Source organism: Montipora capricornis, chromosome 8, assembly GCF_036669925.1.
Source record: "Montipora capricornis isolate CH-2021 chromosome 8, ASM3666992v2, whole genome shotgun sequence".
NCBI lineage: Eukaryota > Metazoa > Cnidaria > Anthozoa > Scleractinia > Acroporidae > Montipora > Montipora capricornis.
In genome coordinates this window covers 48,043,203-48,062,946 of record NC_090890.1, presented here as the reverse complement: position 1 = coordinate 48,062,946, position 19,744 = coordinate 48,043,203, and the positions used below count along the sequence as shown (strand labels likewise).

General features: G+C 38.2%; 3 protein-coding genes across 3 annotated transcripts in view; 1 reads left to right on the top strand and 2 right to left on the bottom strand.

The window, feature by feature from the left end:
* Positions 1-1,109: 1,109 nt before the first annotated feature.
* On the bottom strand, positions 1,110-3,533 carry LOC138060404 (dual specificity protein phosphatase CDC14AB-like). The gene has a single exon (XM_068906167.1). It carries the CDS (start codon positions 3,423-3,425, stop codon positions 2,298-2,300), a length of 1,128 nt encoding a protein of 375 aa, XP_068762268.1. The 5' UTR covers positions 3,426-3,533; the 3' UTR covers positions 1,110-2,297.
* A 1,255-nt stretch (positions 3,534-4,788) lies between these two features.
* LOC138059859 (meiosis-specific with OB domain-containing protein-like) lies at positions 4,789-14,172 on the bottom strand. Its single transcript, XM_068905501.1, has 13 exons — positions 14,040-14,172; positions 13,866-13,923; positions 12,116-12,247; positions 11,884-11,959; positions 11,243-11,435; positions 10,802-10,902; positions 10,673-10,725; positions 10,011-10,106; positions 9,593-9,694; positions 8,456-8,615; positions 7,686-7,881; positions 5,658-5,744; positions 4,789-5,213 (listed from the first exon to the last, which is right to left on the bottom strand). Exons 1-13 carry the CDS (start codon positions 14,163-14,165, stop codon positions 5,103-5,105), a joined length of 1,491 nt encoding a protein of 496 aa, XP_068761602.1. The 5' UTR covers positions 14,166-14,172; the 3' UTR covers positions 4,789-5,102.
* A 367-nt stretch (positions 14,173-14,539) lies between these two features.
* The window catches only part of LOC138060367 (TATA-binding protein-associated factor 172-like), a 44,785-nt gene continuing 39,580 nt past the window's right edge, over positions 14,540-19,744 (top strand). The window contains exons 1-6 of the mRNA XM_068906123.1: positions 14,540-14,657; positions 14,737-14,860; positions 15,845-15,962; positions 16,852-17,013; positions 18,594-18,769; positions 18,937-19,091. Of these exons, the coding sequence (XP_068762224.1) occupies positions 14,647-14,657; positions 14,737-14,860; positions 15,845-15,962; positions 16,852-17,013; positions 18,594-18,769; positions 18,937-19,091 (746 nt within the window). The 5' untranslated portion in view covers positions 14,540-14,646. The remainder of the gene's footprint in view (positions 14,658-14,736; positions 14,861-15,844; positions 15,963-16,851; positions 17,014-18,593; positions 18,770-18,936; positions 19,092-19,744) is intronic.

The window sequence follows — 19,744 nt, the reverse complement described above, 5'->3', positions numbered from 1 at the left end:
TCCACACGCGTCGAGAAAATATTCAAATGATGCAAAGGCGTGGGAGGTGAATAGAGCAGCTTGCTCTACAACACGTGGACGCTGTTTGATTTATTTTTTTTTCCTTTGACTCGGCTTATCTTTTCCATAGCCCTTTCACTCAGTAATTATCGTTGCATGATATGTCTGATTGGAGGATGTTCATAAGTCGCAGAAAACCCGAAACGAACGAATAGCGATTTCAAGTCAAGTGTTATATCCCTCGAATGCGTACCTGAGCAGATAAAAACACGATAAGTCATTATGTAAATGAACGGATGTTAAAATTGAGTACCTCTCAATCTCATTTGAATGTTCCCTGACTCAACTGCTGTTCTTATGAATCTTAAGTTAACGTCGTTTGAGAAGTTTCCTTGTCGTAAGCCCAGCATCTTTTCGGGAGTAATTGCAGAATACACGGACGCTATTGATGTTCTTGCCTTTTCCTCGGTTTTCATGTTCCGAGGGCCATTTGGAACTAGTCACTTAAAAGTATATTGGTTTTTGCTAATGTTTAATACGATCCTGAGACAACATTTGTCAACTTGCATCTTGAAAAACCCAGTTTTGAGAGGCCATTATGTATACGACCGGATGTGACAAAAGCTATCCTCGACTGCCCAATCTTACGAAATTCAATGTGTCCCGGCTGAACTGCAAGAATTCCTATAAATCTCTAAGATTTACTGTTGTTTAAAAAAATGGCGGATTTAGACGGCGATACTTGTAAGCGACAATTTTCTTGTTCTTCACTTGTGCATACCTTTGCCTCGTTGATTTTTAGTCTGTCTACTGAAAGAAAAATTCCATGCACTGCCAAATAACGCTGTCCCCGGGCGCTGTCCACCTTTTTACCGTCTAGCCACAAGAGTGTAAAGTTTTATTAGAATGAACTGTATTACCAAAAAGGCTTTTACCCCAAAGAGGAGAAACTCGTTTTCAAAAACTCCCAACTGGCTCTTTTACATGAAATAAATGAATATATGTTCCTTTCTTGACTTCTCGAAAATACTGTTCCACACAATACTCAAAATTTGTTGAAATTCTCTGAGTGGTTCACATGAGGTCCAGTGATCAACCACAAAACGACCCTCAAACCGCAAACAAATTTATTCCACTAATTCACGTAACTGCTAACTGAATGACGTAACATTATCCATGATCAATATAATATTTACAACGTTTTACGTCCAAATGTGAATGATACATAACAACAAGTCCCTCTGTTTTTGACGGATTAATATATACAAATGAGGATCTTACAGTTCTATCTTTCCAGATACTAATATGAAGTAAGGAAATATTGCAAAAACCAATTAACTCTTCAAGACATAAGAATTAGGAACATGCAAATACAAATAGTGCTGTTAAGCATAACATCTTTTCATGATGAAAATACACCTATAAAATACCAGTGTAGCATAATTCCCTTCCTCTTCAATAAATTTTATTCATCTGGGAACTAACAAATAAGGAAACCTTTTATGAGTGGTGAAGAGTTTTAAAGTCAAATTTATTTTTAAGATGAAAACAAGTTAATTCCAAGTTAACCGAACCTTGACCAATCATAAAAAAAATTCTTGTTTTGATTTTTTTCTTACAAATGGTAATCCTTGTTGTTTAATCTTGCCTGCAAGAAATTGTCTTTTTTTACATATTTACAAAAGCAGCAATGATGAACTGAAGCATCTCTATAGAAACATAACAGCTTCAAAATATCAACAAAATAATACCATCTATGCAAATTAGGACTTAATTCCTGACTTTGTCTGGAATACTTAGCCAATGGACTCTAAACAAAATGAAATTTACTATTCTCAACAAAGCTAACATTTACACGACTATATTACAATAACTTATCAAAGAGTTTATATTACTTTTTTTCTGGTTTTAAACAGAATGATCCACACACTCAAACCTTTTGTAAGGCATAACTTCTCAATCAAAATATTTTTTCGCAAAATTATTTTTCTTTAGTATTTCTCACATTTGCTAGAATATTGTCTTTAATCAGGTAAAGAGGAAGAGCTCAACCTCAAAAAAATTCCAATGTAAGGAGTATTTTGACTATGCAACAGAAAAATGCCTGAAACAAAGTCAAGAAAGGTCAAAGAAAACACTAGTAAGTAGTGAGTGACACCGAGAGGGTAGTGTCTGGGTTTTCGTTGATTTGATTGGTTCTATAATTATTCGCCATAATCTATTCTTTCAGCTGTCTCATACCGCCTCGTGAGTCACAAGAACGTGGTAACACATTTTCACGTCATGAATATTGATATTTACACATTCTCCTCGATGATCGTGTTATTTTGGATAGAGAATATGTTAAGAGTCTTCTTGAAGGCTTCATTTAAGTCTTCAATCTTCATATCTTCGGGATATCCTCGCATGATTGGATCTTGCTTATTTTCCAAGAAACAGTGTTGAAGTGTTGACACGCTTCCAGGCCTACAAATACGTAACCAGCCCACGGCTTCGCCAGCTGAAAATCGGTACTGTCTGATCAAATAGCAACCGATTAGAGTTCCTGTTCTGCCTAAACCTGCTCGACAATGAACGGCCACCGCTCCATCGCACTGATCAACGACTCTTGTAAACTTTTTTATAATTGCTCTGGTAGGGATCCCTCCGTCTTCAAAGTAGAGATCGTTATGCGTGAAACCATTGGCGGTAAAACAGCGTGCGTCGTAAATAAGCCCGTATTTCATCATGTTATCGTCCTTGTTCAGTCTCACAACTCCCTTGACACCGGTCTGCCTAAAATACTTCCTCAGTCGGCTAAATCGACTTGCTTTCAGTTCGAGTCTCCTCTGAGGATCACTTAGTGCGAGCAACTTGCCGGGAACGATCCAGTTCAAATCAAAAGCACGCTCTTCCTGCTCGTACCTGTTCAAGTCGAACTCGTCGAACTTAAAGAACCCCAGTGCTGTCGCCTTTTCAAAACCTTTGAGACAGTCTAAAATGTTCAGATTGTGAGATAAATTTCCATTTATATCACAGTAAGGAGCGAGAGTTGAAGGATGAAAGTGTTGCTCTAGTAAGCCGTAGATGTCTTCCGCGGTCATTTTGAGTTGACATATCGCAAAGGCGCCACATAAAAAGACAGACCGTGCTCGCTTCTTCGCCTCCATGAGACCTTCGTTAGCTGTAGTGTACAGTACAATCTTCTTCGTGGCTGGGATCATGTGAAGTTTAGTGTTCACTAGACAACAGAAACGGTAAATTCCTGCCAGATTCGAGGGGCCAAAGAAAGGTGTGTCGTGAAATTTACAACCGTCGAGAGTCGAGTCGTGGTCCACGCTAAAATAGTGAAACGATGCGTTGTTTCGAGGTTTACAACTCACAGTTACAAAGAATAGGCGATCCTTAACCACTTCACAAGAAGTCATGATGTTTCTGTCCCACATTTTCGTTTTCGTGTCTTCAAAGCACGAGAATTCAAGATACGCTGCCGGTCGCTGAACCAAAACAAAGAGAGCACAAATCGTTGTCGTGGCGCGCTAACATCTAGTCATTCATTCATTGCTGTGTGATGCATTATCATAGCACGTGATAACAACAAAGCTCTGATTGGGTGAAGAGCAAGAGGAAATTAAGTTTTGTTTTATTAACCAATCAGATAGAATAGTGGACAATGAATATTGGCTCTGGTCTTCCAAAGTTCATGCTATGGTTCACGCTGGAGGAATTGGCGCGAAAACGGGATTAATTTTGGAGTTACCTCCGGGCTGAGTCACGTTTCTTGTTGACAGCCCAATCTCACAAGGAAGTTCTCGAGCACCAATCGCCAACGGATCCACTTTTCGCTTTCGTCGAAACAAAGCTGACCCATTTATTTTGGCGTTCAAATTACTTAATAAAAAATTGAAATTACGTAATAAAAAAATACCTGCTATTTTTTTTGCCATTCCGCGTCTCGTGACTATGACGCCGGCAAAAAATATTTGGAACATTCCTTGTGATACTAGACTGTGCTGGTAAACAGGATTAATTAAATATATCGAGAATATTCTCGATTTAGCAGTTATCACTGCGAACTTGAAGAAAGTCAGGAGGATTTAGTGAAATAAAAGTTTGGGAAAATTTACCGACTATCGCCGTTACATGAAAACATCAAAGGAAAGCATTGTTATAGCTTTGTCATGGAATAAATATTGAAATTTCCAACAAAAGGGTCATGATTTCAAATCATTAAAAATATTTAGTCACGCTGATAAGAACACAGACGTAAAATTTATCCTGGCACGTAAAGTAAACCACCTTGTAATTTCGTGATTTTTATAAAAGTGGTCTCATGTGAGTTCTCGATAAATGGTGAAACCTAGGTAGGAAAATCCAATTTCGTCATGGCTTATCCTTCTGCTTGTATACACCTTATTCCAAAATAACCGCTATTTAGATAGTCTTTTGTTTTTAGACCTTGATGCCTCGTTCAAGGCAATTTTCAGCTCAAGAACTAGGCCTCAGGGGCTAATTTGAATAAATACAACAGAATATTTAAATGACGGCCGTTTTGGAATAAGGTCTATGATTCGAGCATACGTCCGTTCATTAACAATGGATGAGCGTCAGGTTGGCGTGGTAGTAAAGGTACGAACTCGCTTAACATAGTGACGGTGACGATAATCATAACTATAGCAGTTCTCAAAGTCTCCGAAACATTTGCCCTGGGTATTTCATCTTCAAAACATTCTCATTTTAAACTTCCGTGTTATGTAACACGATTCCTCTCAGGGGCAAGGCTAGGTTATTCAAACAGTGGCTTCAGGATGAATGTCACGGATCATTTAATTTTCTGTCGTGCCCGTAACTTTGTTCACAACGCAACAAACTCAACACCTGAGACGGAAACAAAACCTGGTTCACTGGAAAGTGCACGGAATGTTGGTACTGACCGCGAACGTCATACTTCTAACAAAACTCACCGCAGTTCCATGGGGTTTTTTCCGTACTTTTAGGGGGAAGAGTGGCGAAAACTGATGAATGAAATGTTTTGTCACCAACGGCTAAAAATAAAAATTGCTGTTCTTTTTTTCTAAAATATGTAAATTTGAAACGGTTTTAAAGTGATGCTTGTGAAGGCTTCAATGCAGCGAGCTGACAGATTCGGCGGCCTCCTTTGGGTCAGCCAAGGTACACGACAACACTCTAATCCATTTCTTCGGGGCGTTTGAGGAACGATTGGATGTTGTGACCTAAAAGATAGGTAAAACCAATTAAGTTAAATTACTTTGTCAATTTAGGGGCCATTGAAATGCACAGTATGATGATTCTAAACAACGGATAGGAAAGGCACTTAGAGTTTCCCTATCTTGAACAAACTTGTCCAAACTCTGGATTAAAATGCCTCAGTACTTGTTTCACAACAAAAGAAGATAACAACTAGAACGTAACCAGAGATGATGCAAGAAAGCATTTCTGTATCGAAATCTCTGCGGAACAGCTAATTTACCGCTAACGAAGAGAACTGATAACAGGAAAATGATTTGTTTACATTATCCACATTTTACAAAGAATTGGAAATCTAATTAATCAGATTTTGAGCCGAACTATAAACACGGATGCGCAAAGACATCTCAAAACTGAAACAGGCTAGCTATTCACTGGCCAGCAATGAAAGACTTGCAATCACATTTCACCTTAAAGAAAACTTTACATTTCTCCAGCAAAAACTGCACTTTTAGCTCTGTCATCTGAGGCACGGACCAGTGAACAAAATCCGTTGCCTGGTGAGAATAGAATAATCAATCGGGGATTAAAAAGATATTAATATCTGTCAATTATCTCTCTTGTCTGTCGTGCTACTTTAAAAAATAATTCACCCCATGAATTTGCCGCTTTGAACATTGCGGCCAGCCGTTGTTGCTTTGTTTTTTGCTAGAGTGCACGCAAAATGAACTCCCATAATTATCTGGCCTCAGTAATTCAAATCCTTGATACGTTTATCGGTTGGATAAGTCGCAATCCATCTTTTAAAATATACTATGAAAAAGACTTTAAACAATTGTATGGGGTTATTAAACATTTTGCGCGCACATGTATTTACAGTTAGCTATAAATGTGTTGTCTGAACAATTGCGACCCGGTGGGACGGGAATAGGAAAATCCTATTCCAAGAAACAGGTAAGAGAGATGGAGAAACTGAAATGCATGCATGTTGGTCCAATTTAAGAAGCTAAACAGACGTTATAAAGCTGTAGTTTAAATATTGATTCTCAGGCCTTGTCGAAATATTTCGTTAGGCTTGACCCCCTGAAGTGAAACACCATTCTTTTTTTTCGTGAAAATATGGAATCCAAAGCACTTTTTTCCGTTGCACCTTCATTTATTTGTTTGAATTTATTCTTCCTTCGCGGAATAACGGTGGACGGGTGCGTTGTGAGTCCTTCACTTCCAAGAGATGGCCTAAGAGGTGTTGTTTTCGCTTTCTTCTCAAGCACAGGGTCATAACCAAAGCGAATTGATTATGCACGGGTTCAAACGAAAACTGCCGTAAGTCTTCGCTTGCCCTCAAGAGTAGTAAAATCGGTGCCATGTTTAACAAAACTTACCAGCGGTCTAACTGGGTGTTGCTTGGGGAGAAGGGAATAAAGAAAAAAAAAACAAACTGGGAAACTGAGAAAAAGAGAAAAAGCTCCCCACCCTCCTCTCCCAAAAACGCCTGCTACGCATTGTCTATATGGATAGTTAAGTTCGACGCCCTTCGGCAGATCACGCAAGGTAAAGGAGATAATGACTTGGGATTTTTAAAGTGTTGCACTAAATAAGCGACATTTAAAAGTTATCAGTTCATTCTATTAAATTGTTAAATATTTTATCACCTTTATCTCTGAACGTCACTGTAAAAATTTGATATGATAAGTGACAATTTGGGTTTTGATTTGGGTTTTGGGTTCTTTCTTCGCTTGAGTTTACTAATGAAAATTTCCAAATCAGTCTTTCGACTGAGAGTCGAGAGTCCAAGTCCAAGTGTTCATGTGCTTCGCTTTGAAACAGAGGCTGATGGCGATGGCGCTTTCTTGTGAATGCCGTTGTTACCAAAAAATCAATTGTTAATTTTCTTTGGATTTCAAAACTATGTTAACTAAACACTAAGCAACCAAGTTTTAATCCTTGATTTCAAAAAGACACCCATTTATTTTAACTGGAATTTTTACTATGTAATGGTCTGCCATTACTGACTTTAAGATCTTGAGAGAGATGGATCGAGGAGAAAATGACGTCAAGGCTCACTAGTTTACGGTTTAAGGTGCCATACGTGTTCGCCGCAGAATTAATATGCAGCACGGGAGTTTTTGGCTTTCAGAGTTTTAAACTAGTGTTTTGCATGTATAACAAGCTGCATTCACACGCTAAAAGCCTTTGACGTCACTTTTCCATGAACCCAGCCCTCTGAGGTCCAACCGGTCAGTTTTGACCGTGAGTAATAACGGACCGTGAAATCCATAACTTACACTCAAAGTAAACAGCCTTTGGATAAAAATAAAAGCTCAAGATTTTGGCAATGAGTTGTTAAGCAAACACACTTTCAAAATCTGAAGAAAAAAAGGAAGTGATTTATTTTTTATCAAGTCCAAAATGTGTCTTTTTTAACTTTCTTTTACTCTTACCAAGCTTAGTCCTATTATTTTGCCAGTTCATACCAATGTCTTAAAAGTAAAACTCACTTTGCATCCGCACATGTTCTCTGCGCACTTTTCGCTGAGCCTACAGTTCTCTATGGTTCCCGTGTGATCAGAAAGGGAGATCCCAAACTCGTACTGTGTCTTGATTGATGAACTGCTTCCCGGGTTCACAGATGTCACGCACTCTGGGTTGGAACATACCTCGTCGAGAAGAGCTACCCTTTGGTTGCACACAGCACTGTCAAATCATGAATTTAAGAAATTAAAGCAACTTTATCAGTGAATTAAACCATATATTCAGACAAGACTGCACTGAACCAAGGTTTCTTGGGAGAGAAAGTATTTTAGTTTCAGTTTTTTTTAAAGTAAACAGAGGGGAAAGTAAGTTTTTTTTTTGTCAAATATTAAAATAATTATATGTTACTTTATTTGAAGTGTGGAAAGAAAAAAGTTAGGAACTATTCGTGAGACTTCGAACATATTTTCGAAATAGGGAATAACTGAAGCCGGAAAACCCCGGGGAGGGGGAGGGGAAAGCATATGAAAGGGGTGAGGGTGTTCGTCGTCTCGCTAAGGGGTGTACATTTCGGATTTTGCTCTCACTTAGGGTGTTATAGCCCATATGTAGCCGTGAAGGTCTCGTTTAGAGTTTCACGCGAAGAAATATAAAAATATCTATTTAATATGTTTTAAATATGGTCTCCTTTAGGGGTTTAATTCAAAATTTACGACAAGCATCCCCACCCCTTCATATGCGAAGCCCCCCCCCCCCCCCACCCCCAGCGTGGGGCACAGTGAGAAAGCGAACTAACCACCGAGAAGCAATCATGGGTTTGTTTTCTCTGTCAATGTCAAATGAGGTGACAAACGCATAAAGAATGCCCAGCGTTGGGAATTGCTGATTATTGGCGTCTAGGTCTGTCATAAGCTGCTTGAGTTGCTGCATGCTGTATATATCCTTTATGTTAATAACTGAAGAAAAAAAAACATAAACAGAAAATTAAGTAGAATATTCAATCTGCCTGAAATCAAAACAATATTACTGTTTGCCGGGTTACTAGATGAAATATATATTTGTATTTCAAGTGCAGGTTAATGAGGAAATTGTGCCTGTCCCTCTGTCATTGTCTCTTAGCCGGAGACACCTGAAAATTTCATGTTGCTTCGATTTGTTGGGCTCATGTGTTCCCGTGAAAGGACTGAACACGGGAACACATCAGCTCAACAAATTGACCGGCTCCCAACAGGAAGTGTAAAGCTTGGTTTTCACTTGGGACGCAAGCACAAGGGAAGCATAAGAGCCCTTAATAATTTCACTGACCGTGAAAACCGGGTTGACGCAAGCATAACTTTTCCTTGTGCTTACGTCAAGTGAATTGCTACGTCTGGCCAATAAAAAAGCACTCGTTCCAGATTCCCCTCGTCTGAGCATTTGAACAAAATGGTGGATGCCGTGGTTGATTTGGATGCTTATGTCGACACTCGTTTTCACAAGTATAAGCTACTTACGCTACAATTGCTTAATTAAATTGTCCAGATAAGTGCAAAGATCAATTCTATGCTTTGCTTGGTTAAAAGCGGTCCTAATGTTCTGGAAATTGATTTCTCCAAACATTTATCTGACGTCATCTTAGGTCAAATATACAGTCACTTGCGGTCTTCCTTCTGCCGCCGATTCGTCCGTTGTTTTTCGGAGTTCGTGTCAGAAGCCCATGGGCTCCTGTTCGTGCTTCGTGCAAAAAAGCGCCTCAATCCCTTCATGACCCTTCATGTCTTTACAATTAGCTAGATCAATCGCGCCTAATTCGCGCCTAATTCACGCTCTACCTTTCAAAAGCAAAGCTTGGAAAAGTTAAACTGTGTAACACCTCGAAACTTGAGGCCCTGAATAACCCACTAAATGAGGTCGTCATCTACCCTTAATTCTCATTGTAATATCCTATACTTACGGTCAAGTCCCTCTGTCGATGACTCGGGATTGGTAAGTGGGTCGTCATCTAAAAGTTCCAGTGATTGGGCGTAGTTGTAAAGGTATCTAGCTTCCATGGTATCTGAATAAGCAGTGTCGGTATGCAAGTAATAGAATAAATTTAACGGTATAGAGACTGAATAAATGTATATATTTTTCCTGCGATATGAGGCAGTTAAACAAAATCGTGTAACTTTTATTTGCTACTGTAACGACCAACAGAAATGTTATAATTTCTGGTGAAATTGGAGTTAAGAAATATTTTTCTAATGTTAGTTAAGAGTGTAATCTAAGTTAGTGATCAAGTCTATCTATAGGAGAGCACATTTGCTCTGTTGCTTGGGGAATCAAAAATCAAATCACCTTAAATAAAAGCAGATCACCACAGTTAAACCTACCTGGATTGGCAGTAATGATTGTTTTGTAATCACAAGTAGCAATCATGCGCTTTTTAAAGTCGTCAAATGTCACCTTTACATCTGCAATAAAGAGAACTGCGAAAAGGACGCTTCAGTGAGACAGTATTTTTCTCTCAAACTAAGATTAAAAGCGTAAACAATTTTTGCCATTTTGGTTGATATATCTAGATGTGAAGGGAAACGTTTCTTTAACGGGTGTACCGTCACAGTGGTTAAGAGCCGACCTAATATTCTCATCAGTGAGGTTTCACCCCTTTGCAAAAATTGGAGGCATATACATGTATGTGTGTAATTGGGCAGGTGCCACGAATGCACTCGATTCCAAGTAAACTGAGAGGTCTTGGAGAATCCTCCCCGAGAAAACTTTCAACAATTTAACCGTTACTGGAAGATATTTTCCAGCACCGATTCTGAAGACGGCAAGAACAAAGGAAATGCCCCTTCAATTAAAAAAGTGTAGCCGTTTCTCATCTCCTTCCGTGCTGGCATGGTTACTGGTACCGGGTCCGGCTTCAATGTGAACAATGTTCAGCCGACCATAGCTCTAGGAACCCTCACACACGATCTTAACTTCAACATTCAAAGTACCGTTCGTGGTTAAATATGATGGGGTCTACTTCAGTCTTGTAATACGTTCTTACTTATGTCTTTAGGCATCCAGGTTTGAGCAAGTTCAATTGTGTCCTCGTCCCACCTAAGATAAAACCAGACTTTTTTTAAAAAAAATCATTCTTACATAGCAACCCTTGTGTTATTCCGGCAATACTTACATGACAAGTGGGAAAGAAAGACATGTTTCATCAAAGAGCAACACTTCACATCTCTTGACATGTCTTCCTGTTTTAGTTATGATATCCTTTGTCTGCCCAACCTACGAAAGAGGTGAATATGGTCAATTGTCCAAGTCAGTGATGGATAAACATGATTTGCCAAGTAGACACCCGTTCTGAGACGATCAAAGACAAATGAATGACTTTGCTTTGGTAAATTCGAAATATCTCTCATGATAAAAGGCTTCAGTGTGGCATTTACCTAGAGCCCAACAATTTTAATTTCTTTCAACAAGACGCATCCTTGAAAAACTGATTTTCGTTTGATAACCTCCACCGTTTGTCGAGTGAAATTTGTGAAATCATTCTTCTGCTTACAAAAGAATATCCATCTGTATCTAGCTTATGACCATCCCCAAGGTGTGCACTGATTTTACTTACACTTTTGACTACGGCTTGAATGTTGACGTGCTCTCCGTTCAGGCTTTGATCATTGGCTATGATGTCTCCCAAGGTATAGAAATCATTGCTGGTCTTTATGGGTATGTGTGAAATATTGTCAAACTCAGTTGTGTCCCAACCACTGAACAAGCTCGCCGAAGAATGCGTCTCACTAACATGTAACTGAAAGGGGCTGTAGATTAAAAAAAATAACATCATCAAACTAGTCTGAAAGTAGTCAATGTAAAAGTTGTGCAAGTTAAGTAAAAGGCAATCTTAGAACCGGAAAGGGGAACTGGCCGTACATTTTCGTTTTGAAAAAGAAAATGTACCCACAAGATTGAAATGTCAGGTGTTACATTTTAATTTCCTGGTGATGCTACAAAGATTTGAATCTCTCTCCAAGAAATGTTTGGAGAAAGACTACCTAGCTGTGAGATTCATGAACTGATGTATTGAAAACTGATTCGGTTACGTTAGCCTTATTTCACGCAATAAAACGGCTGTTGCCCTGGGAAGCAACTGTTGTATGTAAACGATCTTCCAAAGTGGAATAAAGTTGTCTACAGTAAATTTCCATGAATGTGACATAAAGAATACACGTCAGTTCTATGATGCATGATTTCTCCACTTGCTTGTACCTTGGTGTCCATGGCCGCCACTTTTGTTCGGGTTCATTGTTTTGCTTGTTTTGTATTTGCGGATTTCTTACTTCAACTGTTGAAAAAAAAAATACAAAGGAAGGAAACAAATGCGTCGTCGGCATATTTACTCAAAATAGTGGAAGAGGTTAACTTGTTTTCATCGTATTTCGATATAAAATTTGATGGATGGCTGCATGATAGTTTTTATCGGGTTGAAGTTTTTGCTTACCAATATCGTTTATCCTGATGGACTTGGAAAGGCTATCGATGTAACTTTCACCTCCCCAGCAGTTGACATTGATGAAGTCGGTAGGCGAGTCTCTCAGCGTGAAAAAGAAGTGACATTTTTCTCTCCCGGGGTCTATGTATTTGCAAATAGAAAGGACCGTTAACTATATATGTAACACTTATAAAGAAATTTTCTATCCAATTTTAAAATTTGCTCGAATAACTATGCCCTTTGGAGAGGTGGATTTCCTAAAACGCCAACGGAAGTATTCGAAAAGACTCAGGGTCTTGATCCAATTGAAATTAGGCTACACAAACGGCAATAGATCGAAATAATACTGAATTGCTTAAATAAGGAAAAATAATTGAGCGGCATCTTCAATTCAAATCCTGGATCACAACTTCATAGCAAATACAGATACAAATGGAAAATGCGAGGAAATATTCGCGTAAATGACCTGGCCGCAGGAAAAAAAATATCATCTTATTACGGTTATGCAAACCCTCGACTGCGTCTCAGGTTTGCATAACTGTCTCGAATTCTCCCAACTCCCCCCGAGTGTTTAGATGAGGCTATGGAAACACGCAAAACGTCCTCTATTGCTTAAATAATGGGTCTGTTTCCATGTAAATATTAGTGATTTAATGTATTTTCATGGTGGTCTGTCTTGTATGGGGTCATTAATTCTTTTACAGACCGTCCTTATGGCTGTTTTTTCCTATCTTTTACATTATATTAACTATTTATTTATATTTGCTGTTTATAATGCCTTTAAATTACAATAAACAAATAAATAAATAAATAAGAAACATTCTATCGGCATCGCAGAGGTCATGGGTTCGAATCCCTTTGGAGCCACCAAAATGTTTGAGCTGTCATTTGAGGCAATTGTCCAGTTAATTAAGTGCGAGGATCCCTTTATCGTTTCGTCTACAGCACGCACTTTAAATATATACATTTATTTGAATGTTATAGTATCGTATCAAACGCCAATTGGTCAAAGCGGAAGACACCATAAAAATCTTTGTTTGTCCACCAAAAAAATTGAATAAGCATTGCTTTTGTTTTCGCTTGGGACCATTGTAAGTCCCAAGAGAAACGGGAAACAAAATGCTCATGCAAAATTTGGGGGGAAAAACAAAGAGTATTATGGTATTTTCCGCTTCGACTCGGCCAATATAGTTTATCAAGATGCTTTCATATTTGTGGCGTAATAAGTCACCATAGCAACAGAAAAGCATCTAAATTTACTTGACCCGGAGACTCCCAATCTATGTAGCCGAGACAAGAATTTGGTTTTATCAACGGAGTTGATAATGTAAATTGGCCACCGTACAGAGATTCTAAAAGCTGACGTTTCGAGCGTTAGCCCTTCGTCAGAGCGAATCCGAATATGTAGCCGAGAGGTGATTAGCAGGCTAAGATGAAATTCTCTGCTGGATTCAGTGAAATTCTCTGACTCCGATTCAGAGCCGCATTAAATTTTTCAGTTGAGAAGATAGCTCTGAGCTCAGACCAGAATTTTTTTAGTATTAACAGTTGAATCTTAGCTTGGGGTTCAAGCGTTTAAAGTCAAAAGATACTGTGTGTTAAGAGGGCTTATCTGTTGCTGTGGTAACCTATTAGAAATTATTTGTGTTTCAATTGATTAAAACACATCGCACTGTATACTTGAATCAGTTCTGTTGATTCAATCCTTTTAAATAGTTCGATTTCTTGAAAGTTTTAAACCTGGTTTGATCCTCCTTACTTTTCCTGTCCGGAAATGAGTGCACTGCCTGCTTGGCTATAATAAGCCCCACTAAAGTCTGTAATGTAAAGAGAAAAAGTAAACAGGGTTAAAGCCCACATAAAATCACTGTAAAAATACATACGACAAAAAAAGCAGTAGCTGAAGTCTAAGTGAATTTTTATATGCACTCACACAGTTATTCATTCCGTGACAAAGCTCTCCGATGGTAGTTCGTCCACCAAATGTTTCTCCTGTACCAGCCGAGAATCCTGTGCCGTCAGGCCAGGTTGTTTGTGTACCAAACCCGTTGAAAGTCATTGTTTGTCTCACACAGAAATTTATATTGGTCTTCGGTTAGTATATTTTACAAAGGAGGAACTTTTTCCAAGAGTCAAATGGTTTTTTCGTTAACGAATTTTGCGCGGGAAAAACCGTCAGCAAGCGCGGTGTCTTTTTACCCACAATTCTTCAACCCATATCCATGGCACTCCGTGATTAACAACCGTATTTTTAAGGTCAGTTTTTCTCCTTAAAGAGAAAATAGGCCGTATTAGAAAAAGAAAGATAGTAAAAAAAAAGAAAATAGAAAAACAAATCACGAAATAATCGGGGATGATTCACATTTTCGCGGGTAAAATTTGAAGAGAACCCGGGTTAATATTACCCACAATGCCGTTGTGAGAATTCACATTACGCATGGGCAAAGCCATGGCGGAAGAGGGACAGAAACCCAGAAAGAGACGGAGATTTATTTAGGGAGAATTTCGGCCATGTGACGTTCATTCGCTGCCACAAATCAATGGCTACACGGTATGCATGGTTTTGAATTTCATGAAATAAAAAATAAGATAACGGGTTGACCGTGGTTGTTGTCTGTGTTGCGCTGTAGACTTGAGCGACTTCTGCTGTTGTTGGACACCGGATCCACGGCAGTAACTCGAAAAGCAGCCGCCCAGCAGCTTGGAGAGGTGCAAAAATTACATCCCCATGAACTGCAAAATCTGCTTAACAGGGTAAGAATGCTGAACTTTAATCTCTAGTTGAAGAAAGTGAAGATATCATTAAGTGCTACAAATAACTAATTCAATTAGTTGTAAATTAATAATTAAGTGGAGTTAAACATTGTAATATAGAAGATTCATGTTCTCTTTTTTTTATGCCTTGCAGTGTCTTTGTGAAACGTTTTAGTCCGTCTGTCTATGTAAGCATTATATCCATGGATTAAAGTTTCAATCAAATGACTGGTTAGAAAAACCTTTCATCCATGGATTACATTTTCAATCAAATGGTTCAAGAAACCATCCTTGGAAGGCTAGTAACTCTGCAATATATAGGCTTTCCTTTCCTTCCGTTTCCTTTCCTATTTTTTATTTTATGAATGTTCAGACCTCTAGCTGTTTTGAAGGATATAATCATTCTCTTCTGCCTTCTTATTTCTGAAATTGGTGGCAATTTAGTGCCAATCTAATGAGGTTTTACAGTAATGTTATAATTAAGGATAAGCAATAATTATTGTTGTTACCCTTATTTGTATATCAGTCATTAGTATATACTAAAACAGTGGATAGTGTTGAACTCGCACGCTGATAGGCTCGTCAAACTCTGAATATACTGTGCTATTTACCTCCGAGCAACTCGGGAAAAAATGGCGTCCCGATTTGCATCCGTGACAAGTGAAGAAAACATCCAAATTAATTTTTTGTGCTGTATATTATCTCACTGTTTTAGTATATACTAAAACAACTATTCACCTCAGTGTCGGTGGCTAGTGTTGGATATTTACCTCACTGCTTTGAGGCTCGGTAATTATCCATTGCTAGCCACCTCCATTTCGGTGAATAATTGTTAATTTTACGTCATACATGGCACAAACACTTTTCAAGCATAATGAGCCTGAGATTTTTATTGAGCTTTGTGGTCATGTTTGGTCATATTTGTTATCCCAGATAGTTAAACATTGAAAAGTCAAGATTCGTCAAACTTTTATTGTCTTTCAGGTGCATGTGTTCCTAAAAAGCAGTAGTTGGGACACAAGGATTGCTGCTGGTCAAGCAATTGAAGCTATTGCCCAAAATGTGCCTCAGTGGGATCCAGCAACCTCTCAAAAAATCAAGGGTATGTAGTGCTCTCTATTTGGCTCACAGTGTCATAATTTAGGATATTTGATTCAGGGTAGTTTAGCCTCAGAGCAGTGGTTTTTTATCAGTACAATGGTTTTTAAAGAGATAGGAAGTCAATCTTGTGACACAGACCATGAGGTTGTAATCTTTGTTTTTTTGTTGTCATTCTTTGGCCCCACGGCCTTAAAGCAATCACTCCCAATTACAACCCCCCCTGTGACGGCCAAAGAGGAATGAACTCTTGTTTGAGTTTGAGTTTGTACATAAGCCTACAACAATTTGGGTAACTACTAAAAACTTCACCCTGGATGAAACCCAGCTAATAAAGTTGTGTAGAAGTGGACTCTACGTCCTCAGGGATTCCAAAACATCATAGGCTGTGAACTCAACTAGTTAATGTTGGTGTTTTAAAGTAACCTCAAGGGAAGAAGGAAATGACAAAGGACAAATTATTCCCCTGATATTCAGGTTTAGGTGATACTTACCCATATTGTTGAGGAGAAAATAGTTCGTGAAATGGCCTACAGGAAAGGAAAGGAACTTTATTTAAGTGTCTATTGTCGTTCTAGCGCTGGAGCACTAATTGGGGATACTGTAAACTGAAATTAACAAATAATGCAAACAAATCAAATGTTAGTTTTTGAGGAGAGGGGAAACAAGAGTACCTGGAGAAAACCTCAACTCACATATGACGCCGAGTCTGGGAATCGAACCTGGGCCACATTGGTGGGAGGCGAGTTCTCTCACCGCTGTGCCATCCCTGCACTCCCTACATCCAGTTCGCTTTATACTGGTGCAGCATAGCGTGAGTTTGAAAATTACTATATTGCTAAGAAGTTTTAAACTACTAACATTTCCAATTTCTTGTGTTGATATCTTTTTAGTTGAACCAGCAGAAGGAAACAAAGAGGAGACCGGGAGTAACACTGTTGAAAGTGAACTGTTAGAGTTCTCAAAGTTTGACATCAATCGTGTATTAAAGCATGGGGAGCGTCTGGTTGGATCCTCAGGAGCTGAATACGATCTCCCTGATGAAGATCTGACTGGTATTCCACCAAACTTCTTCCTCTTAATTATGCATAGGAACATAAAATGGCTTTTAAAAAAATTATAACCCTGCCACCTTCTGCAGACGTAGATGGCTTCCAACAGGCAAAGCAAAATACAGGCAACTCTCTCGTAAGCAGACACCAGTCGGGAATTGGAAAAAGCGTCCGTTAGTAGAGCTGTCCGCTTACGAGAATTATTCCCATATCTTTATCCTACAAGTACATGTTGGACTCTTTGTTCATGTCAAACAAACTGACAGCTTGCTTTCCCGCGGACAAATGGAGATTTTTTAATAAAAGCGACCCCACTGTTCGGTTGCTCTGTCAAAGGTCATAGTTTTGTTTGAATTGCAAATTAAAGACAAATTTCATTGCCAAGAGTCAATTATACGTGGGGTGTCCGCTTATTGAGCTAGCGTAAACAAAAGAAAAATCCAATTTTAATTTTCAAAAATGTCTGCATCCGTTTACGAGAGACCGTCTGCTTAGGGGACTGTATAAATAGAGAGTTTGACTGAAAGGTAAAATGGGAATTGAAAAAGGTGTCTGCTTGTAGAATTTTTTGTTAACAGAGAGTTGACTGTAGAATCAGACCTTACAAAACTTATTTTAACCTCTTGTTGGCCAACAGTCAATGGGGAGAGCTGTTGTTCAGTTTTTCAGAAATAATTTTTAAGTTCTACAGATTTCCAGCAGGCCATTGCAAATTTACTGGTAAGGCTTTTTGAAGTCTTCTTTTCTTGTGCCCATGTTTCATTTGAAGTCCTGTTTTTGATCTTTCACTGCAATCATAAAAAAATGTATTTTAAAAAAAATTAATTAATAATTATTCCATGAGTGTGTGTTGGATATGAGATAGTAAATGGCCAATGAGGTGCATAACACCAAGTTGGCTATAACCAGTCTCATATTCAACAAGTGCAAATGGAATAATATTATTGTTCTTTTTATTAAATTTTTCGACACCTGGAAATTAAAGGCAATAATTTTCCAGCTGGGCAACACTTAACACAATAAGTTTCCATAAGGTCGTATGGTATATGAGATGCTAACCGAGAGTGAGTTAACCAATCAGAAATGCAATATCTAAGTTTGAAAATATAATAATAATAATAATAATAATAATAATAATAATAATATTATTATTATTATTATTATTATTATTATTATTATTATTTTTATTGTGACTTGTTTTTTGGTGATGTGTGTCAATAGGTCCTTCCCAGCAATCAGGCCTCTGTTGTTGAAAAGGTGGATAGACTAAGTGTAGATATTGCAAATCTAACTGCAATGAAAACACAAACATGCCATGTGCTTCATTTTTTATATCACAACTGCGCATGTCGTTTTCAATATAGGTCCACAATGTATACTACAGAAAGCGCTATCCACTGGATAAACACTTGCAAACCAATATTCATACAGTGGATAGTGCTTTCCACCTTTCAAAAAACTGATGGGGCCAGATGTTTTTAAAGGTCATATGCTACTCCTGTGGATATTCCACTTATTTGAGATACTACTAGAAAGAAAATCAAGGCATTTTTTGATGAAATTCTCAAATCAATAATTTCTAGGACTTGAACCAAAGGACAGGTTGATCAGACAGCAGAAACTTCTAAGGAAACGACTTGGCTTGGATATTGCCCCAGGTATAGATGTTGGAATGGATAAATTATTTGATGATGAAGATCTATTGGTCAGCTCCCATGAGGTCAAAGGAAAATCCTCGAGCAAACATAAGTCATTTGAGGTTGGTAAATAGCTCTAATTGTTATTTTCATGACCAAAATACTGCCTTCCATAAACATATAATAACAGGTACATGGGGTCATTTTCTTAATTAATGCACATAGATCTTTTTGTCGGTTGTCCTACTCATCAAAAAATTGTATTAAAAATTATTTCTCCTCTTTTTAGAGTGCTGCTGAAGTTGTGGCAGCAGAGATAGCTGCAATTAGTTCTTCATCAATGAGTGCACGGGAAAAGAACAGAGCAATCAGAAAAGCCAAAATGTTGGCAAAACAAAGATCAAAAGATTCATCAAAAGAAGGCGATTCACTACAGTCCAACAGGTGGGCCATCATTCTGAGAATGTTGCATGGTGCCCTTTTATTCAACCAGTCCTTGATAAAAAAATAAGTTAGGAACTATCTTCACTGCTTTTCCCTGAGCCTTTTGAGCTTTATGAATTTTTTTGCTATTTCCCCCCTTTCTTCATTATTAAAAACTTTGGCTCCCAATTCAAATGGTCTCCCAATTTTCATCGAGATTAATGGTATTTGCTAATTTAAAAGTAAAACCTGTCAGTGTCAGTATTTGGAGTCAACAGGTGAATTATGGCAGTTATTTAGGCAGTCAGCCCCTAGTACAAACTGTACTATTTAGAATGTTCAAATACTGACATGAAGCACTGTGTCAAATAACAGCTGCTATGTTATTGTACCATGTGAAGCAACAATAATTTATACTTTGCATTTGAAGTGCTCTTAATATTGTGATGTAAACTTAGGTTACTATAGCAACAGGAGTGCCAAATGCTTGTACATGTATCAAAAACAAACTCAGTATTAAACCATAATTTTTTGTTGCTGGAAAGTGATAAGAAGGTTACATTGACCGTTTTTGCAAAAAAAAAAAAAAAAAATTTGAGTGGATTCAAAGCTACCGTTGAAGATGGCTTCAAATATTCTCCACAAAATTCACTGTTTCATCTTAAGCTGCTGAT

Bases quoted from the DNA above. Each gene is read 5' to 3' on its own strand.
- LOC138060404 (XM_068906167.1), bottom strand. From the start codon at position 3,425: ATGTGGGACAGAAACATCATGACTTCTTGTGAAGTGGTTAAGGATCGC.
- LOC138059859 (XM_068905501.1), bottom strand. From the start codon at position 14,165: ATGACTTTCAACGGGTTTGGTACACAAACAACCTGGCCTGACGGCACA. The intron at 10,107-10,672 runs GTAAGAACGTAT...TCCTTTTCGCAG, and splicing joins CTGGATGCCTAAAGACATAA to TTCTCTTTATTGCAGATGTA. The intron at 5,214-5,657 runs GTGAAATGTGAT...CCTATCTTTTAG, and splicing joins AATGTAAAGTTTTCTTTAAG to GTCACAACATCCAATCGTTC.